Source organism: Salvelinus alpinus, chromosome 9 (assembly GCF_045679555.1).
Source record: "Salvelinus alpinus chromosome 9, SLU_Salpinus.1, whole genome shotgun sequence".
NCBI classification, from domain to species: domain Eukaryota; kingdom Metazoa; phylum Chordata; class Actinopteri; order Salmoniformes; family Salmonidae; genus Salvelinus; species Salvelinus alpinus.
The window spans coordinates 2,397,789-2,418,458 of NC_092094.1; the positions used below are offsets into that span (position 1 = coordinate 2,397,789).

General features: G+C 49.7%; 1 protein-coding gene across 1 annotated transcript in view; it reads left to right on the forward strand.

The window, feature by feature from the left end:
• Nucleotides 1–20,670, forward strand: part of vwf (von Willebrand factor) — a 186,683-nt gene that overhangs the window by 141,827 nt on the left and 24,186 nt on the right. Inside the window, exons 47-49 of the mRNA XM_071415668.1 lie at nucleotides 5,248–5,431; nucleotides 5,645–5,685; nucleotides 6,396–6,512. Of these exons, the coding sequence (XP_071271769.1) occupies nucleotides 5,248–5,431; nucleotides 5,645–5,685; nucleotides 6,396–6,512 (342 nt within the window). The remainder of the gene's footprint in view (nucleotides 1–5,247; nucleotides 5,432–5,644; nucleotides 5,686–6,395; nucleotides 6,513–20,670) is intronic.

Sequence of the window (20,670 nt, forward strand, 5' to 3'; positions counted from 1 at the left end):
ATTATAACATCAGGTCAGTAGAGAGAAACAGCAAGTCTGGTAGAGAGACATCGTCAAACAGCAGGTCCTGTAGAGAGAGACAGGGTCAAACAGCATATAATGTAGAGAGACAGGGTCAAACAGCAGGTCCGGTATTGAGACACGGTCAAACGGCAGATCCGGAGAGAGACAGAGTCAAAACGCTGGTCCTATAGAGAGACATCGTCAAACAGCCGGTCAAGTAGAGAGAGATTAGGTCAAACAGCAAGTCCGTTAAAGAGACAGGGTCAAACAGAAGGTCCGATAGAGAGGGACAGGGTCAAACAGCATATAATGTAGAGAGACAGGGTCAAACAGCAAGTCCGTTAAAAAGACAGGGTCAAACAGCAAGTCTGTTAAAGAGACAGGGTCAAACAGCAAGTCCGTTAAAGAGACAGGGTCAAACAGCAAGTCTGTTAAAAAGACAGGGTCAAACAGAAGGTCCGATAGAGAGGGACAGGGTCAAACAGAAGGTCCGATAGAGAGGGACAGGGTCAAACAGCATATCCAATAGAGATTCAGGGTCAAACAGCAGCTTCTGTAGAGCGAGACAGGGTCAAACAGAAGGTCCGGTAGAGAGACAGGACAAAACAGCAGGTCCGGTAGAGGGACAGGGTCAAAGCGCAGGTCCGGTGGAGAGGGACAGGGTCAAACAGCATATCCAATAGAGATTCAGGGTCAAACAGCAGGTCCGATAGAGAACCATGGTCAAACAGCAGGTAATGTAGAGAGACCGGGTCAAACAGCAGGTCTGGTACAGAGAGACAAGATCAAACAGCAGGTCCAGTAGAGAGACAGGGTCAAACAGCAGTTCCAGTGGAAAGAGCCAGGGTTAAAGAGAAGGTGCGGTACATAGAGACAGGGTCAAACCGCAGGTCTGGAAGAGAAACAGGGTAAAACTTCAAACAACATGTCGGGTAGAGAGAGACAGGGTTAAACAGCAAGTCCGGTAGAGAGAGACAGCGTCAAACAGCAGGTCTAGTAGAGAGACATAATTAAACAGGTCTGGAAAAGAGGGAGACAGGATCAAACAGCAGGTCCAGTAAAGTGAGACAAGATCAACAGCAGGTTTGGTAGAATTACACAGGGTCAATTAACAGGTCCGGTAGAGAGAGTCAGGATCAAACAGCAGGTCCGGTAGAGAGGGTCAAACAGCAGGTCCGGTAGAGAGACATGGTCAAACAGCAGGTCCGGTAGAGAGAGAGAGGGTCAAACAGCAGGTCCGGTAGAGAGAGAGAGGGTCAAACAGCAGGTCCGGTAGAGAGACATGGTCAAACAGCAGGTCCAGTAGAGAGAGAGAGGGTCAAACAGCAGGTCCGGTAGAGAGATATGGTCAAACAGCAGGTCCAGTAGAGAGAGATATGGTCAAACAGCAGGTCCACTAGAGAGAGATATGGTCAAACAGCAGGTCCACTAGAGAGAGATATGGTCAAACAGCAGGTCCAGGAGATGGTGGCGCTACAGGTCTAGATGGTAGCGCTACAGGTCTAGATGGTAGCGCTACAGGTCTAGATGGTAGCGCTACAGGTCTAGATGGTAGCGCTACAGGTCTAGATGGTGGCGCTACAGGTCTAGATGGTAGCGCTACAGGTCTAGATGGTGGCGCCACAGGTCTAGATGGTAGCGCTACAGGTCTAGATGGTGGCGCTACAGGTCTAGATGGTAGCGCTACAGGTCTAGATGGTAGCGCTACAGGTCTAGATGGTAGCGCTACAGGTCTAGATGGTGGCGCTACAGGTCTAGATGGTGGCGCTACAGGTCTAGATGGTGGCGCTACAGGTCTAGATGGTGGCGCTACAGGTCTAGATGGTGGCGCTACAGGTCTAGATGGTGGCGCTACAGGTCTAGATGGTAGCGCTACAGGTCTAGATGGTAGCGCTACAGGTCTAGATGGTAGCGCTACAGAACTAGATGGTAGCGCTACAGGTCTAGATGGTAGCGCTACAGGTCTAGATGGTAGCGCTACAGGTCTAGATGGTAGCGCTACAGGTCTAGATGGTAGCGCTACAGGTCTAGATGGTAGCGCTACAGGTCTAGATGGTAGCGCTACAGGTCTAGATGGTAGCGCTACAGGTCTAGATGGTGGCGCCACAGGTCTAGATGGTAGCGCTACAGGTCTAGATGGTAGCGCTACAGGTCTAGATGGTAGCGCTACAGGTCTAGATGGTAGCGCTACAGGTCTAGATGGTGGCGCCACAGGTCTAGATGGTGGCGCCACAGGTCTAGATGGTGGCGCTACAGGTCTAGATGGTGGCGCCACAGGTCTAGATGGTGGCGCCACAGGTCTAGATGGTGGCGCTACATGGTCTAGATGGTGGCGCCACAGGTCTAGATGGTGGCGCCACAGGTCTAGATGGTGGCGCCACAGGTCTAGATGGTGGCGCTACAGGTCTAGATGGTGGCGCTACAGGTCTAGATGGTGGCGCTACAGGTCTAGATGGTGGCGCTACAGGTCTAGATGGTAGCGCTACAGGTCTAGATGGTAGCGCTACAGGTCTAGATGGTAGCGCTACAGGTCTAGATGGTGGCGCTACAGGTCTAGATGGTAGCGCTACAGGTCTAGATGGTAGCGCTACAGGTCTAGATGGTAGCGCTACAGGTCTAGATGGTAGCGCTACAGGTCTAGATGGTAGCGCTACAGGTCTAGATGGTGGCGCTACAGGTCTAGATGGTAGCGCTACAGGTCTAGATGGTGGCGCCACAGGTCTAGATGGTAGCGCTACAGGTCTAGATGGTAGCGCTACAGGTCTAGATGGTAGCGCTACAGGTCTAGATGGTAGCGCTACATGGTCTAGATGGTAGCGCTACAGGTCTAGATGGTAGCGCTACAGGTCTAGATGGTAGCGCTACAGGTCTAGATGGTGGCGCTACAGGTCTAGATGGTGGCGCTACAGGTCTAGATGGTGGCGCTACAGGTCTAGATGGTGGCGCTACAGGTCTAGATGGTGGCGCTACAGGTCTAGATGGTGGAGCTACAGGTGTAGATGGTAGCGCTACAGGTCTAGATGGTAGCGCTACAGGTCTAGATGGTAGCGCTACAGGTCTAGATGGTGGCGCTACAGGTCTAGATGGTAGCGCTACAGGTCTAGATGGTAGCGCTACAGGTCTAGATGGGAGCGCTACAGGTCTAGATGGTAGCGCTACAGGTCTAGATGGTAGCGCTACAGGTCTAGATGGTAGCGCTACATGGTCTAGATGGTAGCGCTACAGGTCTAGATGGTAGCGCTACAGGTCTAGATGGTAGCGCTACAGGTCTAGATGGTAGCGCTACAGGTCTAGATGGTGGCGCTACAGGTCTAGATGGTGGCGCTACAGGTCTAGATGGTGGCGCTACAGGTCTAGATGGTGGCGCTACAGGTCTAGATGGTAGCGCTACAGGTCTAGATGGTAGCGCTACAGGTCTAGATGGTGGCGCTACAGGTCTAGATGGTGGCGCTACAGGTCTAGATGGTAGCGCTACAGGTCTAGATGGTAGCGCTACAGGTCTAGATGGTAGCGCTACAGGTCTAGATGGTGGCGCTACAGGTCTAGATGGTAGCGCTACAGGTCTAGATGGTAGCGCTACAGGTCTAGATGGTAGCGCTACAGGTCTAGATGGTAGCGCTACAGGTCTAGATGGTAGCGCTACAGGTCTAGATGGTGGCGCTACAGGTCTAGATGGTGGCGCTACAGGTCTAGATGGTGGCGCTACAGGTCTAGATGGTGGCGCTACAGGTCTAGATGGTAGCGCTACAGGTCTAGATGGTAGCGCTACAGGTCTAGATGGTGGCGCTACAGGTCTAGATGGTGGCGCTACAGGTCTAGATGGTAGCGCTACAGGTCTAGATGGTAGCGCTACAGGTCTAGATGGTAGCGCTACAGGTCTAGATGGTAGCGCTACAGGTCTAGATGGTAGCGCTACAGGTCTAGATGGTAGCGCTACAGGTCTAGATGGTGGCGCTACAGGTCTAAATGGTAGCGCTACAGGTCTAGATGGTAGCGCTACAGGTCTAGATGGTAGCGCTACAGGTCTAGATGGTAGCGCTACAGGTCTAGATGGTAGCGCTACAGGTCTAGATGGTAGCGCTACAGGTCTAGATGGTAGCGCTACAGGTCTAGATGGTAGCGCTACAGGTCTAGATGGTAGCGCTACAGGTCTAGATGGTAGCGCTACAGGTCTAGATGGTAGCGCTACAGGTCTAGATGGTGGCGCTACAGGTCTAGATGGTAGCGCTACAGGTCTAGATGGTAGCGCTACAGGTCTAGATGGTAGCGCTGCAGGTCTAGATGGTAGCGCTGCAGGTCTAGATGGTAGCGCTACAGGTCTAGATGGTAGCGCTACAGGTCTAGATGATGGCGCTACAGGTCTAGATGGTAGCGCTACAGGTCTAGATGGTAGCGCTACAGGTCTAGATGGTAGCGCTACAGGTCTAGATGGTAGCGCTGCAGGTCTAGATGGTAGCGCTACAGGTCTAGATGGTGGCGCTACAGGTCTAGATGGTAGCGCTACAGGTCTAGATGGTAGCGCTACAGGTCTAGATGGTAGCGCTACAGGTCTAGATGGTAGCGCTACAGGTCTAGATGGTAGCGCTACAGGTCTAGATGGTGGCGCTACAGGTCTAGATGGTAGCGCTACAGGTCTAGATGGTAGCGCTACAGGTCTAGATGGTAGCGCTACAGGTCTAGATGGTAGCGCTACAGGTCTAGATGGTGGCGCTACAGGTCTAGATGGTAGCGCTACAGGTCTAGATGGTGGCGCTACAGGTCTAGATGGTGGCGCTACAGGTCTAGATGGTAGCGCTACAGGTCTAGATGGTGGCGCTACAGGTCTAGATGGTGGCGCTACAGGTCTAGATGGTAGCGCTACAGGTCTAGATGGTAGCGCTACAGGTCTAGATGGTAGCGCTACAGGTCTAGATGGTAGCGCTACAGGTCTAGATGGTAGCGCTACAGGTCTAGATGGTAGCGCTACAGGTCTAGATGGTAGCGCTACAGGTCTAGATGGTAGCGCTACAGGTCTAGATGGTGGCGCTACAGGTCTAGATGGTGGCGCTACAGGTCTAGATGGTGGCGCTACAGGTCTAGATGGTAGCGCTACAGGTCTAGATGGTAGCGCTACATGGTGGATTAGCAGAATTAGAGGGAGTTCATGATAGGTGTGTGTGTGTGTATGTGTGTGTGTGTGTGTGTGTGTGTGTGTGTGTGTGTGTGTGTGTGTGTGTGTGTGTGTGTGTGTTTCTGTCTCTCTAGTTGGGGGAGGTGTGGCGGTCTGCGGAGGATGTGTGTGTGGAGCGTCAGTGTGTGTTGGTGGGAGAGAGAGAGGTTTTCATCACTCACTCCAACGTCAGCTGTCCGTCACTAGACCCCCCCTCCTGTCCCCTGGGAAGCGAGCTACGCTGTGACACCACCGACTGCTGCCCACGCTGCCACTGTGGTACAGTCCATTCTGCAGTTTCAATGTTCATTCAGAAGAGGCATCTATTTAGCTACAAACAGCAGAATTTTTTTTAGAGCTAATTTAACAGACACGTATTCACTCCGTTTTCTGAATGTTTGTTCACTGCTCTACGATGTACTCCAGTGTATTAAACATGAAACAACTGAGACGACTGAATAACACCAGAACTATCTGTTTCTTTGTCTCTAGCTCCTCAAGACGTCTGTGTCCTCAACCACACTGTGATAGGAGTAGGACAATACACACACATATCACACACACACACATATAACACACATCACACACACACACACACATACCACACACACACATCACACGCACACATACACATATCACAAACACACATATCACATACATATCATACACACACATACATATCACACACACACATACATATCACACACACACATACATATCACACTAACACACACATATCACACACACACACACATATCACACACACACACACACGCACATGCACACGCACACGCACACGCACATATCACACATCACACACACACTCATCACACACGCACACACACACATATCATACACAAACACACATATCATACACAAACACACATATCACACACACACACATACATATCACACACACACACACACATATCACACACACATACACACACACACACATATCATACACAAACACACATATCACACACACACACACACATACATATCACACATACACACACATATCACACACACACACATATCACATACACACATACGTATCACACACACACATATCACACACACACATGTCACACACACATATGTCACACACACACGCGCGCACACACACATGCACATATCACATATCATGTATTTTCTGTGTGTGATTTCTGCGTGTGTGTGTGTGCGTGCGTGCGTGCGTGCGTGCGTGCGTGCGTGTGTGTGTGTGCGTGTGTGTGCGTAGGCGGAGGAGAGTCTGATGGTGGATCTCTGCACTCACTGCGCGTGTTCAGTGGAGGAAGGAGCCGTTAGAAGATACAAGCTGTCCTGTCGACGCATCAGCTGTCCTACCTGCCCTGAGGTAACACACCTTAATCACCATCATCACCACCTTACTTGCTTATGACAGTTCATAGTTGCCGTATATAATGTTGCTTCCGGGTGTGGGTTATGGAAAGGATATGGCTACCGCTCTCGGTGCCATTGCAGGTGAATGTGAAGCCTAATCCGGGAGCTGCATGTTCTTCCGCAGCTGGGACATGTTAGGGACTGAATCTGGAGAATGTTTCTGGAGAATGAATCTGGAGATTGAATCTGGAGATTGAATCTGGAGAATATGTGGAAGTATGGTGCGGTGGGGCCTGTGCTGTCACATGGGGCCTGTGCAACACATCTCTATGGTGGGTAGGTTGTGATTCCAGGTGGTTAACTCCGTTACATAGCAAGCTCCAAAGTGAATGCTCAGCTACAGCTGACTCGAGGTCCCCAGGTTTCATGTGACACTTCCTGACTGTCTCTTTGAGATGGTCTTCTGCCATAGAAGACATGCCGTGGTAGGTGGGGCATCCTGATCACATGGCCCACCAAGCTCAGATGTCGACTTGCCAGGGTTACCTCCATACTGATGGTTTGGGTTAGGTTTAACGGAGGATGGGCTAGGGTTAGGGTTAACTGAGGATGGTTTAGGGTTAATGGAGGATGGGTTAGGGTTAATGGAGGATGGGTTAGGGTTAACTGAGGATGGGTTAGGGTTAATGGAGGATGGGTTAGGGTTAATGGAGGATGGGTTAGGGTTAACTGAGGATGGGTTAGGGTTAATGGAGGATGGGTTAGGGTTAACTGAGGATGGGTTAGGGTGAATGGAGGATGGGTTAGGGTTAACTGAGGATGGGTTAGGGTTAACTGAGGATGGGTTAGGGTTAACTGAGGATGGGTTAGGGTGAATGGAGGATGGGTTAGGGTTAACTGAGGATGGGTTAGGGTTAACTGAGGATGGGTTAGGGTTAACTGAGGATGGGTTAGGGTGAATGGAGGATGGGTTAGGGTTAACTGAGGATGGGTTAGGGTTAACTGAGGATGGGTTAGGGTTAACTGAGGATGGGTTAGGGTGAATGGAGGATGGGTTAGGGTTAACTGAGGATGGGTTAGGGTTAACTGAGGATGGGTTAGGGTTAACTGAGGATGTGTTAGGGTTAACTGAGGATGTGTTAGGGTTAACTGAGGATGGGTTAGGGTTAACTGAGGATGGGTTAGGGTTAACTGAGGATGGGTTAGGGTTAACTGAGGATGGGTTAGGGTTAACTGAGGATGGGTTAGGGTGAATGGAGGATGGGTTAGGGTTAACTGAGGATGGGTTAGGGTTAACTGAGGATGGGTTAGGGTTAACTGAGGATGGGTTAGGGTGAATGGAGGATGGGTTAGGGTTAATGGAGGATGGGTTAGGGTTAACTGAGGATGGGTTAGGGTGAATGGAGGATGGGTTAGGGTTAACTGAGGATGGGTTAGGGTTTACATGAGGATGGGTTAGGGTTAACTGAGGATGGGTTTGGGTGAATGGAGGATGGGTTAGGGTTAACTGAGGATGGGTTAGGGTTAACTGAGGATGGGTTAGGGTTAACTGAGGATGGGTTAGGGTGAATGGAGGATGGGTTAGGGTTAACTGAGGATGGGTTAGGGTTAACTGAGGATGGGTTAGGGTTAACTGAGGATGGGTTAGGGTGAATGGAGGATGGGTTAGGGTTAACTGAGGATGGGTTAGGGTTAACTGAGGATGGGTTAGGGTTAACTGAGGATGTGTTAGGGTTAACTGAGGATGTGTTAGGGTTAACTGAGGATGGGTTAGGGTTAACTGAGGATGGGTTAGGGTTAACTGAGGATGGGTTAGGGTTAACTGAGGATGGGTTAGGGTTAACTGAGGATGGGTTAGGGTGAATGGAGGATGGGTTAGGGTTAACTGAGGATGGGTTAGGGTTAACTGAGGATGGGTTAGGGTTAACTGAGGATGGGTTAGGGTGAATGGAGGATGGGTTAGGGTTAACTGAGGATGGGTTAGGGTTAACTGAGGATGGGTTAGGGTTAACTGAGGATGGGTTAGGGTTAACTGAGGATGGGTTAGGGTTAACTGAGGATGGGTTAGGGCTAGGGTTAACAGAGGATGGGCTAGGGTTAACAGAGGATGGGTTAGGGTTAACAGAGGATGGGTTTAGGGGTAATGGAGGATGGGTTAGGGTTAACTGAGGATGGGTTAGGGTTAACTGAGGATGGGTTAGGGTTAACTGAGGATGGGTTAGGGTTAACTGAGGATGGGTTAGGGTTAACTGAGGATGTGTTAGGGTTAACTGAGGATGGGTTAGGGTTAACTGAGGATGGGTTAGGGTTAACTGAGGATGGGTTAGGGTTAGGGTTAACAGAGGATGGGTTAGGGCTAGGGGTAACAGAGGATGGGTTAGGGTTAACAGAGGATGGGTTAGGGTTAACTGAGGATGGGTTAGGGTTAACTGAGGATGGTCTAGGGTTAACTGAGGATGGTCTAGGGTTAACTGAGGATGGGTTAGGGTTAACTGAGGATGGGTTAGGGTTAACTGAGGATGGGTTAGGGTTAACTGAGGATGGTCTAGGGTTAACTGAGGATGGGTTAGGGTTAACTGAGGATGGGTTAGGGTTAACTGAGGATGGTTTAGGGTTCACAGAGGATGGGTTAGGGTTAGGGTTCACAGAGGATGGGTTAGGGTTAGGGTTCACAGAGGATGCGTTAGGGTTAACTGAGGATGGGCTAGGGTTAGGGTTAACTGAGGATGGGCTAGGGTTAGGGTTAACTGAGGATGGGCTAGGGTTAGGGTTAACTGAGGATGGGATTAGGGTTAAGGTTAGAGGATGGGCTAGGGTTAGGGTTAACTGAGGATGGGCTAGGGTTAGGGTTAACTGAGGATGGGTTAGGGTTAACTGAGGATGGGTTAGAGTTAATGGAGGATTGGCTAGGGTTAGGGTTAACTGAGGATGGGTTAGGGTTAACTGAGGATGGGTTAGAGTTAATGGAGGATGGGCTAGGGTTAGGGTTAACTGAGGATGGGCTAGGGTTAACTGAGGATGGGTTAGAGTTAATGGAGGATGGGCTAGGGTTAACTGAGGATGGGTTAGGGTTAACTGAGGATAGGGTTAGGGTTAACTGAGGATGGGTTAGGGTTAACTGAGGATGGGTTAGGGTTAACTGAGGATGGGTTAGGGTTAACTGAGGATGGTCTAGGGTTAACTGAGGATGGGTTAGGGTTAACTGAGGATGGGTTAGGGTTAACTGAGGATGGGTTAGGGTTAACTGAGGATGGGTTAGGGTTAGGGTTCACAGAGGATGGGTTAGGGTTAGGGTTAACAGAGGATGGGTTAGGGTTAACAGAGGATGGGCTATGGTTAGGGTTAATGGAGGATGGGTTAGGGTTAGGGTTCACAGAGGATGGGTTAGGGTTAGGGTTCACAGAGGATGGGTTAGGGTTAGGGTTAACTGAGGTAGATAGGGATTAGGGTTAGGGTTAACTGAGGATGGATTAGGGTTAAGGGAGGATGGGCTAGGGTTAGGGTTAACTGAGGTATAGGGCTAAGGGTTAGGGTTAACTGAGGATGGGTTAGGGTTAGGGTTCACAGAGGATGCGTTAGGGTTAACTGAGGATGGGCTAGGGTTAGGGTTAACTGAGGATGGGCTAGGGTTAGGGTTAACTGAGGATGGATTAGGGTTAAGGGAGGATGGGCTAGGGTTAGGGTTAACTGAGGATGGGCTAGGGATAGGGTTAACTGAGGATGGGTTAGGGTTAACTGAGGATGGGTTAGAGTTAATGGAGGATGGGCTAGGGTTAGGGTTAACTGAGGATGGGTTAGGGTTAACTGAGGATGGGTTAGAGTTAATGGAGGATGGGCTAGGGTTAGGGTTAACTGAGGATGGGCTAGGGTTAACTGAGGATGGGTTAGGGTTAACTGAGGATGGGTTAGGGTTAACTGAGGATGGGTTAGGGTTAACTGAGGATGGGTTAGGGTTAACTGAGGATGGTCTAGGGTTAACTGAGGATGGGTTAGGGTTAACTGAGGATGGGTTAGGGTTAACTGAGGAAGGGTTAGGGTTAACTGAGGATGGGTTAGGGTTAGGGTTCACAGAGGATGGGTTAGGGTTAGGGTTAACAGAGGATGGGTTAGGGTTAACAGAGGATGGGCTATGGTTAGGGTTAATGGAGGATGGGTTAGGGTTAGGGTTCACAGAGGATGGGTTAGGGTTAGGGTTCACAGAGGATGGGTTAGGGTTAGGGTTCACAGAGGATGCGTTAGGGTTAACTGAGGATGGGCTAGGGTTAGGGTTAACTGAGGATGGGCTAGGGTTAGGGTTAACTGAGGATGGATTAGGGTTAAGGGAGGATGGGCTAGGGTTAGGGTTAACTGAGGATGGGCTAGGGTTAGGGTTAACTGAGGATGGGTTAGGGTTAACTGAGGATGGGTTAGAGTTAATGGAGGATGGGCTAGGGTTAGGGTTAACTGAGGATGGGTTAGGGTTAACTGAGGATGGGTTAGAGTTAATGGAGGATGGGCTAGGGTTAGGGTTAACTGAGGATGGGCTAGGGTTAACTGAGGATGGGTTAGAGTTAATGGAGGATGGGCTAGGGTTAGGGTTAACTGAGGATGGGTTAGGGTTAACTGAGGATGGGTTAGAGTTAATGGAGGATGGGCTAGGGTTAGGGTTAACTGAGGATGGGCTAGGGTTAACTGAGGATGGGTTAGAGTTAATGGAGGATGGGCTAGGGTTAGGGTTAACTGAGGATGGGTTAGGGTTAACTGAGGATGGGTTAGGGTTAGGGTTCACAGAGGATGAGTTAGGGTTAGGGTTAACAGAGGATGGGCTATGGTTAGGGTTAATGGAGGATGGGTTAGGGTTAGGGTTCACAGAGGATGGGTTAGGGTTAGGGTTCACAGAGGATGGGTTAGGGTTAGGGTTAACTGAGGATGGATTAGGGTTAAGGGAGGATGGGCTAGGGTTAGGGTTAACTGAGGATGGGCTAGGGTTAGGGTTAACTGAGGATGGGTTAGGGTTAACTGAGGATGGGTTAGGGTTAGGGTTCACAGAGGATGCGTTAGGGTTAACTGAGGATGGGCTAGGGTTAGGGTTAACTGAGGATGGGCTAGGGTTAGGGTTAACTGAGGATGGATTAGGGTTAAGGGAGGATGGGCTAGGGTTAGGGTTAACTGAGGATGGGCTAGGGTTAGGGTTAACTGAGGATGGGTTAGGGTTAACTGAGGATGGGTTAGAGTTAATGGAGGATGGGCTAGGGTTAGGGTTAACTGAGGATGGGTTAGGGTTAACTGAGGATGGGTTAGAGTTAATGGAGGATGGGCTAGGGTTAGGGTTAACTGAGGATGGGCTTGGGTTAACTGAGGATGGGTTAGGGTTAACTGAGGATGGGTTAGGGTTAACTGAGGATGGGTTAGGGTTAACTGAGGATGGGTTAGGGTTAACTGAGGATGGTCTAGGGTTAACTGAGGATGGGTTAGGGTTAACTGAGGATGGGTTAGGGTTAACTGAGGATGGGTTAGGGTTAACTGAGGATGGGTTAGGGTTAGGGTTCACAGAGGATGGGTTAGGGTTAGGGTTAACAGAGGATGGGTTAGGGTTAACAGAGGATGGGCTATGGTTAGGGTTAATGGAGGATGGGTTAGGGTTAGGGTTCACAGAGGATGGGTTAGGGTTAGGGTTCACAGAGGATGGGTTAGGGTTAGGGTTCACAGAGGATGCGTTAGGGTTAACTGAGGATGGGCTAGGGTTAGGGTTAACTGAGGATGGGCTAGGGTTAGGGTTAACTGAGGATGGATTAGGGTTAAGGGAGGATGGGCTAGGGTTAGGGTTAACTGAGGATGGGCTAGGGTTAGGGTTAACTGAGGATGGGTTAGGGTTAACTGAGGATGGGTTAGAGTTAATGGAGGATGGGCTAGGGTTAGGGTTAACTGAGGATGGGTTAGGGTTAACTGAGGATGGGTTAGAGTTAATGGAGGATGGGCTAGGGTTAGGGTTAACTGAGGATGGGCTAGGGTTAACTGAGGATGGGTTAGAGTTAATGGAGGATGGGCTAGGGTTAGGGTTAACTGAGGATGGGTTAGGGTTAACTGAGGATGGGTTAGAGTTAATGGAGGATGGGCTAGGGTTAGGGTTAACTGAGGATGGGCTAGGGTTAACTGAGGATGGGTTAGAGTTAATGGAGGATGGGCTAGGGTTAGGGTTAACAGAGGATGGGTTAGGGTTAACAGAGGATGGGCTATGGTTAGGGTTAATGGAGGATGGGTTAGGGTTAGGGTTCACAGAGGATGGGTTAGGGTTAGGGTTCACAGAGGATGGGTTAGGGTTAGGGTTAACTGAGGATGGATTAGGGTTAAGGGAGGATGGGCTAGGGTTAGGGTTAACTGAGGATGGGCTAGGGTTAGGGTTAACTGAGGATGGGTTAGGGTTAACTGAGGATGGGTTAGGGTTAGGGTTCACAGAGGATGCGTTAGGGTTAACTGAGGATGGGCTAGGGTTAGGGTTAACTGAGGATGGGCTAGGGTTAGGGTTAACTGAGGATGGATTAGGGTTAAGGGAGGATGGGCTAGGGTTAGGGTTAACTGAGGATGGGCTAGGGTTAGGGTTAACTGAGGATGGGTTAGGGTTAACTGAGGATGGGTTAGAGTTAATGGAGGATGGGCTAGGGTTAGGGTTAACTGAGGATGGGTTAGGGTTAACTGAGGATGGGTTAGAGTTAATGGAGGATGGGCTAGGGTTAGGGTTAACTGAGGATGGGCTAGGGTTAACTGAGGATGGGTTAGGGTTAACTGAGGATGGGTTAGGGTTAACTGAGGATGGGTTAGGGTTAACTGAGGATGGGTTAGGGTTAACTGAGGATGGTCTAGGGTTAACTGAGGATGGGTTAGGGTTAACTGAGGATGGGTTAGGGTTAACTGAGGATGGGTTAGGGTTAACTGAGGATGGGTTAGGGTTAGGGTTCACAGAGGATGGGTTAGGGTTAGGGTTAACAGAGGATGGGTTAGGGTTAACAGAGGATGGGCTATGGTTAGGGTTAATGGAGGATGGGTTAGGGTTAGGGTTCACAGAGGATGGGTTAGGGTTAGGGTTCACAGAGGATGGGTTAGGGTTAGGGTTCACAGAGGATGCGTTAGGGTTAACTGAGGATGGGCTAGGGTTAGGGTTAACTGAGGATGGGCTAGGGTTAGGGTTAACTGAGGATGGATTAGGGTTAAGGGAGGATGGGCTAGGGTTAGGGTTAACTGAGGATGGGCTAGGGTTAGGGTTAACTGAGGATGGGTTAGGGTTAACTGAGGATGGGTTAGAGTTAATGGAGGATGGGCTAGGGTTAGGGTTAACTGAGGATGGGTTAGGGTTAACTGAGGATGGGTTAGAGTTAATGGAGGATGGGCTAGGGTTAGGGTTAACTGAGGATGGGCTAGGGTTAACTGAGGATGGGTTAGAGTTAATGGAGGATGGGCTAGGGTTAACTGAGGATGGGTTAGGGTTAACTGAGGATGGGTTAGGGTTAACTGAGGATGGGTTAGGGTTAACTGAGGATGGGTTAGGGTTAACTGAGGATGGGTTAGGGCTAGGGTTAACAGAGGATGGGCTAGGGTTAACAGAGGATGGGTTAGGGTTAACAGAGGATGGGTTTAGGGTTAATGGAGGATGGGTTAGGGTTAACTGAGGATGGGTTAGGGTTAACTGAGGATGGGTTAGGGTTAACTGAGGATGGGTTAGGGTTAACTGAGGATGGGTTAGGGTTAACTGAGGATGTGTTAGGGTTAACTGAGGATGGGTTAGGGTTAACTGAGGATGGGTTATTAACTGAGGATGGGTTAGGGTTAACTGAGGATGGGTTAGGGTTAACTGAGGATGGGTTAGGGTTAGGGTTAACAGAGGATGGGTTAGGGCTAGGGGTAACAGAGGATGGGTTAGGGTTAACAGAGGATGGGTTAGGGTTAACTGAGGATGGGTTAGGGTTAACTGAGGATGGTCTAGGGTTAACTGAGGATGGTCTAGGGTTAACTGAGGATGGGTTAGGGTTAACTGAGGATGGGTTAGGGTTAACTGAGGATGGGTTAGGGTTAACTGAGGATGGGTTAGGGTTAACTGAGGATGGTCTAGGGTTAACTGAGGATGGGTTAGGGTTAACTGAGGATGGGTTAGGGTTAACTGAGGATGGGTTAGGGTTCACAGAGGATGGGTTAGGGTTAGGGTTCACAGAGGATGGGTTAGGGTTAGGGTTAACAGAGGATGGGTTAGGGTTAAAAGAGGATGGGCTATGGTTAGGGTTAATGGAGGATGGGTTAGGGTTAGGGTTCACAGAGGATGGGTTAGGGTTAGGGTTCACAGAGGATGGGTTAGGGTTAGGGTTCACAGAGGATGCGTTAGGGTTAACTGAGGATGGGCTAGGGTTAGGGTTAACTGAGGATGGGCTAGGGTTAGGGTTAACTGAGGATGGGCTAGGGTTAGGGTTAACTGAGGATGGATTAGGGTTAAGGGAGGATGGGCTAGGGTTAGGGTTAACTGAGGATGGGCTAGGGTTAGGGTTAACTGAGGATGGGTTAGGGTTAACTGAGGATGGGTTAGAGTTAATGGAGGATTGGCTAGGGTTAGGGTTAACTGAGGATGGGTTAGGGTTAACTGAGGATGGGTTAGAGTTAATGGAGGATGGGCTAGGGTTAGGGTTAACTGAGGATGGGCTAGGGTTAACTGAGGATGGGTTAGAGTTAATGGAGGATGGGCTAGGGTTAGGGTTAACTGAGGATGGGTTAGGGTTAACTGAGGATGGGTTAGGGTTAACTGAGGATGGGTTAGGGTTAACTGAGGATGGGTTAGGGTTAACTGAGGATGGGTTAGGGTTAACTGAGGATGGTCTAGGGTTAACTGAGGATGGGTTAGGGTTAACTGAGGATGGGTTAGGGTTAACTGAGGATGGGTTAGGGTTAACTGAGGATGGGTTAGGGTTAGGGTTCACAGAGGATGGGTTAGGGTTAGGGTTAACAGAGGATGGGTTAGGGTTAACAGAGGATGGGCTATGGTTAGGGTTAATGGAGGATGGGTTAGGGTTAGGGTTCACAGAGGATGGGTTAGGGTTAGGGTTCACAGAGGATGGGTTAGGGTTAGGGTTAACTGAGGATGGATTAGGGTTAGGGTTAACTGAGGATGGATTAGGGTTAAGGGAGGATGGGCTAGGGTTAGGGTTAACTGAGGATGGGCTAGGGTTAGGGTTAACTGAGGATGGGTTAGGGTTAACTGAGGATGGGTTAGGGTTAGGGTTCACAGAGGATGCGTTAGGGTTAACTGAGGATGGGCTAGGGTTAGGGTTAACTGAGGACGGGCTAGGGTTAGGGTTAACTGAGGATGGGCTAGGGTTAGGGTTAACTGAGGATGGGTTAGGGTTAACTGAGGATGGGTTAGGGTTAGGGTTCACAGAGGATGCGTTAGGGTTAACTGAGGATGGGCTAGGGTTAGGGTTAACTGAGGATGGGCTAGGGTTAGGGTTAACTGAGGATGGATTAGGGTTAAGGGAGGATGGGCTAGGGTTAGGGTTAACTGAGGATGGGCTAGGGTTAGGGTTAACTGAGGATGGGTTAGGGTTAACTGAGGATGGGTTAGAGTTAATGGAGGATGGGCTAGGGTTAGGGTTAACTGAGGATGGGTTAGGGTTAACTGAGGATGGGTTAGAGTTAATGGAGGATGGGCTAGGGTTAGGGTTAACTGAGGATGGGCTTGGGTTAACTGAGGATGGGTTAGGGTTAACTGAGGATGGGTTAGGGTTAACTGAGGATGGGTTAGGGTTAACTGAGGATGGGTTAGGGTTAACTGAGGATGGTCTAGGGTTAACTGAGGATGGGTTAGGGTTAACTGAGGATGGGTTAGGGTTAACTGAGGATGGGTTAGGGTTAACTGAGGATGGGTTAGGGTTAGGGTTCACAGAGGATGGGTTAGGGTTAGGGTTAACAGAGGATGGGTTAGGGTTAACAGAGGATGGGCTATGGTTAGGGTTAATGGAGGATGGGTTAGGGTTAGGGTTCACAGAGGATGGGTTAGGGTTAGGGTTCACAGAGGATGGGTTAGGGTTAGGGTTCACAGAGGATGCGTTAGGGTTAACTGAGGATGGGCTAGGGTTAGGGTTAACTGAGGATGGGCTAGGGTTAGGGTTAACTGAGGATGGATTAGGGTTAAGGGAGGATGGGCTAGGGTTAGGGTTAACTGAGGATGGGCTAGGGTTAGGGTTAACTGAGGATGGGTTAGGGTTAACTGAGGATGGGTTAGAGTTAATGGAGGATGGGCTAGGGTTAGGGTTAACTGAGGATGGGTTAGGGTTAACTGAGGATGGGTTAGAGTTAATGGAGGATGGGCTAGGGTTAGGGTTAACTGAGGATGGGCTAGGGTTAACTGAGGATGGGTTAGAGTTAATGGAGGATGGGCTAGGGTTAGGGTTAACTGAGGATGGGTTAGGGTTAACTGAGGATGGGTTAGAGTTAATGGAGGATGGGCTAGGGTTAGGGTTAACTGAGGATGGGCTAGGGTTAACTGAGGATGGGTTAGAGTTAATGGAGGATGGGCTAGGGTTAGGGTTAACAGAGGATGGGTTAGGGTTAACAGAGGATGGGCTATGGTTAGGGTTAATGGAGGATGGGTTAGGGTTAGGGTTCACAGAGGATGGGTTAGGGTTAGGGTTCACAGAGGATGGGTTAGGGTTAGGGTTAACTGAGGATGGATTAGGGTTAAGGGAGGATGGGCTAGGGTTAGGGTTAACTGAGGATGGGCTAGGGTTAGGGTTAACTGAGGATGGGTTAGGGTTAACTGAGGATGGGTTAGGGTTAGGGTTCACAGAGGATGCGTTAGGGTTAACTGAGGATGGGCTAGGGTTAGGGTTAACTGAGGATGGGCTAGGGTTAGGGTTAACTGAGGATGGATTAGGGTTAAGGGAGGATGGGCTAGGGTTAGGGTTAACTGAGGATGGGCTAGGGTTAGGGTTAACTGAGGATGGGTTAGGGTTAACTGAGGATGGGTTAGAGTTAATGGAGGATGGGCTAGGGTTAGGGTTAACTGAGGATGGGTTAGGGTTAACTGAGGATGGGTTAGAGTTAATGGAGGATGGGCTAGGGTTAGGGTTAACTGAGGATGGGCTAGGGTTAACTGAGGATGGGTTAGGGTTAACTGAGGATGGGTTAGGGTTAACTGAGGATGGGTTAGGGTTAACTGAGGATGGGTTAGGGTTAACTGAGGATGGTCTAGGGTTAACTGAGGATGGGTTAGGGTTAACTGAGGATGGGTTAGGGTTAACTGAGGATGGGTTAGGGTTAACTGAGGATGGGTTAGGGTTAGGGTTCACAGAGGATGGGTTAGGGTTAGGGTTAACAGAGGATGGGTTAGGGTTAACAGAGGATGGGCTATGGTTAGGGTTAATGGAGGATGGGTTAGGGTTAGGGTTCACAGAGGATGGGTTAGGGTTAGGGTTCACAGAGGATGGGTTAGGGTTAGGGTTCACAGAGGATGCGTTAGGGTTAACTGAGGATGGGCTAGGGTTAGGGTTAACTGAGGATGGGCTAGGGTTAGGGTTAACTGAGGATGGATTAGGGTTAAGGGAGGATGGGCTAGGGTTAGGGTTAACTGAGGATGGGCTAGGGTTAGGGTTAACTGAGGATGGGTTAGGGTTAACTGAGGATGGGTTAGAGTTAATGGAGGATGGGCTAGGGTTAGGGTTAACTGAGGATGGGTTAGGGTTAACTGAGGATGGGTTAGAGTTAATGGAGGATGGGCTAGGGTTAGGGTTAACTGAGGATGGGCTAGGGTTAACTGAGGATGGGTTAGAGTTAATGGAGGATGGGCTAGGGTTAACTGAGGATGGGTTAGGGTTAACTGAGGATGGGTTAGGGTTAACTGAGGATGGGTTAGGGTTAACTGAGGATGGGTTAGGGTTAACTGAGGATGGGTTAGGGCTAGGGTTAACAGAGGATGGGCTAGGGTTAACAGAGGATGGGTTAGGGTTAACAGAGGATGGGTTTAGGGTTAATGGAGGATGGGTTAGGGTTAACTGAGGATGGGTTAGGGTTAACTGAGGATGGGTTAGGGTTAACTGAGGATGGGTTAGGGTTAACTGAGGATGGGTTAGGGTTAACTGAGGATGTGTTAGGGTTAACTGAGGATGGGTTAGGGTTAACTGAGGATGGGTTATTAACTGAGGATGGGTTAGGGTTAACTGAGGATGGGTTAGGGTTAACTGAGGATGGGTTAGGGTTAGGGTTAACAGAGGATGGGTTAGGGCTAGGGGTAACAGAGGATGGGTTAGGGTTAACAGAGGATGGGTTAGGGTTAACTGAGGATGGGTTAGGGTTAACTGAGGATGGTCTAGGGTTAACTGAGGATGGTCTAGGGTTAACTGAGGATGGGTTAGGGTTAACTGAGGATGGGTTAGGGTTAACTGAGGATGGGTTAGGGTTAACTGAGGATGGGTTAGGGTTAACTGAGGATGGTCTAGGGTTAACTGAGGATGGGTTAGGGTTAACTGAGGATGGGTTAGGGTTAACTGAGGATGGGTTAGGGTTCACAGAGGATGGGTTAGGGTTAGGGTTCACAGAGGATGGGTTAGGGTTAGGGTTAACAGAGGATGGGTTAGGGTTAAAAGAGGATGGGCTATGGTTAGGGTTAATGGAGGATGGGTTAGGGTTAGGGTTCACAGAGGATGGGTTAGGGTTAGGGTTCACAGAGGATGGGTTAGGGTTAGGGTTCACAGAGGATGCGTTAGGGTTAACTGAGGATGGGCTAGGGTTAGGGTTAACTGAGGATGGGCTAGGGTTAGGGTTAACTGAGGATGGGCTAGGGTTAGGGTTAACTGAGGATGGATTAGGGTTAAGGGAGGATGGGCTAGGGTTAGGGTTAACTGAGGATGGGCTAGGGTTAGGGTTAACTGAGGATGGGTTAGGGTTAACTGAGGATGGGTTAGAGTTAATGGAGGATTGGCTAGGGTTAGGGTTAACTGAGGATGGGTTAGGGTTAACTGAGGATGGGTTAGAGTTAATGGAGGATGGGCTAGGGTTAGGGTTAACTGAGGATGGGCTAGGGTTAACTGAGGATGGGTTAGAGTTAATGGAGGATGGGCTAGGGTTAGGGTTAACTGAGGATGGGTTAGGGTTAACTGAGGATGGGTTAGGGTTAACTGAGGATGGGTTAGGGTTAACTGAGGATGGGTTAGGGTTAACTGAGGATGGGTTAGGGTTAACTGAGGATGGTCTAGGGTTAACTGAGGATGGGTTAGGGTTAACTGAGGATGGGTTAGGGTTAACTGAGGATGGGTTAGGGTTAACTGAGGATGGGTTAGGGTTAGGGTTCACAGAGGATGGGTTAGGGTTAGGGTTAACAGAGGATGGGTTAGGGTTAACAGAGGATGGGCTATGGTTAGGGTTAATGGAGGATGGGTTAGGGTTAGGGTTCACAGAGGATGGGTTAGGGTTAGGGTTCACAGAGGATGGGTTAGGGTTAGGGTTAACTGAGGATGGATTAGGGTTAGGGTTAACTGAGGATGGATTAGGGTTAAGGGAGGATGGGCTAGGGTTAGGGTTAACTGAGGATGGGCTAGGGTTAGGGTTAACTGAGGATGGGTTAGGGTTAACTGAGGATGGGTTAGGGTTAGGGTTCACAGAGGATGCGTTAGGGTTAACTGAGGATGGGCTAGGGTTAGGGTTAACTGAGGACGGGCTAGGGTTAGGGTTAACTGAGGATGGATTAGGGTTAAGGGAGGATGGGCTAGGGTTAGGGTTAACTGAGGATGGGCTAGGGTTAGGGTTAACTGAGGATGGGTTAGAGTTAATGGAGGATGGGCTAGGGTTAGGGTTAACTGAGGATGGGTTAGGGTTAACTGAGGATGGGTTAGAGTTAATGGAGGATGGGCTAGGGTTAGGGTTAACTGAGGATGGGCTAGGGTTAACTGAGGATGGGTTAGGGTTAACTGAGGATGGGTTAGGGTTAACTGAGGATGGGTTAGGGTTAACTGAGGATGGGTTAGGGTTAACTGAGGATGGTCTAGGGTTAACTGAGGATGGGTTAGGGTTAACTGAGGATGGGTTAGGGTTAACTGAGGATGGGTTAGGGTTAACTGAGGATGGGTTAGGGTTAGGGTTCACAGAGGATGGGTTAGGGTTAGGGTTAACAGAGGATGGGTTAGGGTTAACAGAGGATGGGCTATGGTTAGGGTTAATGGAGG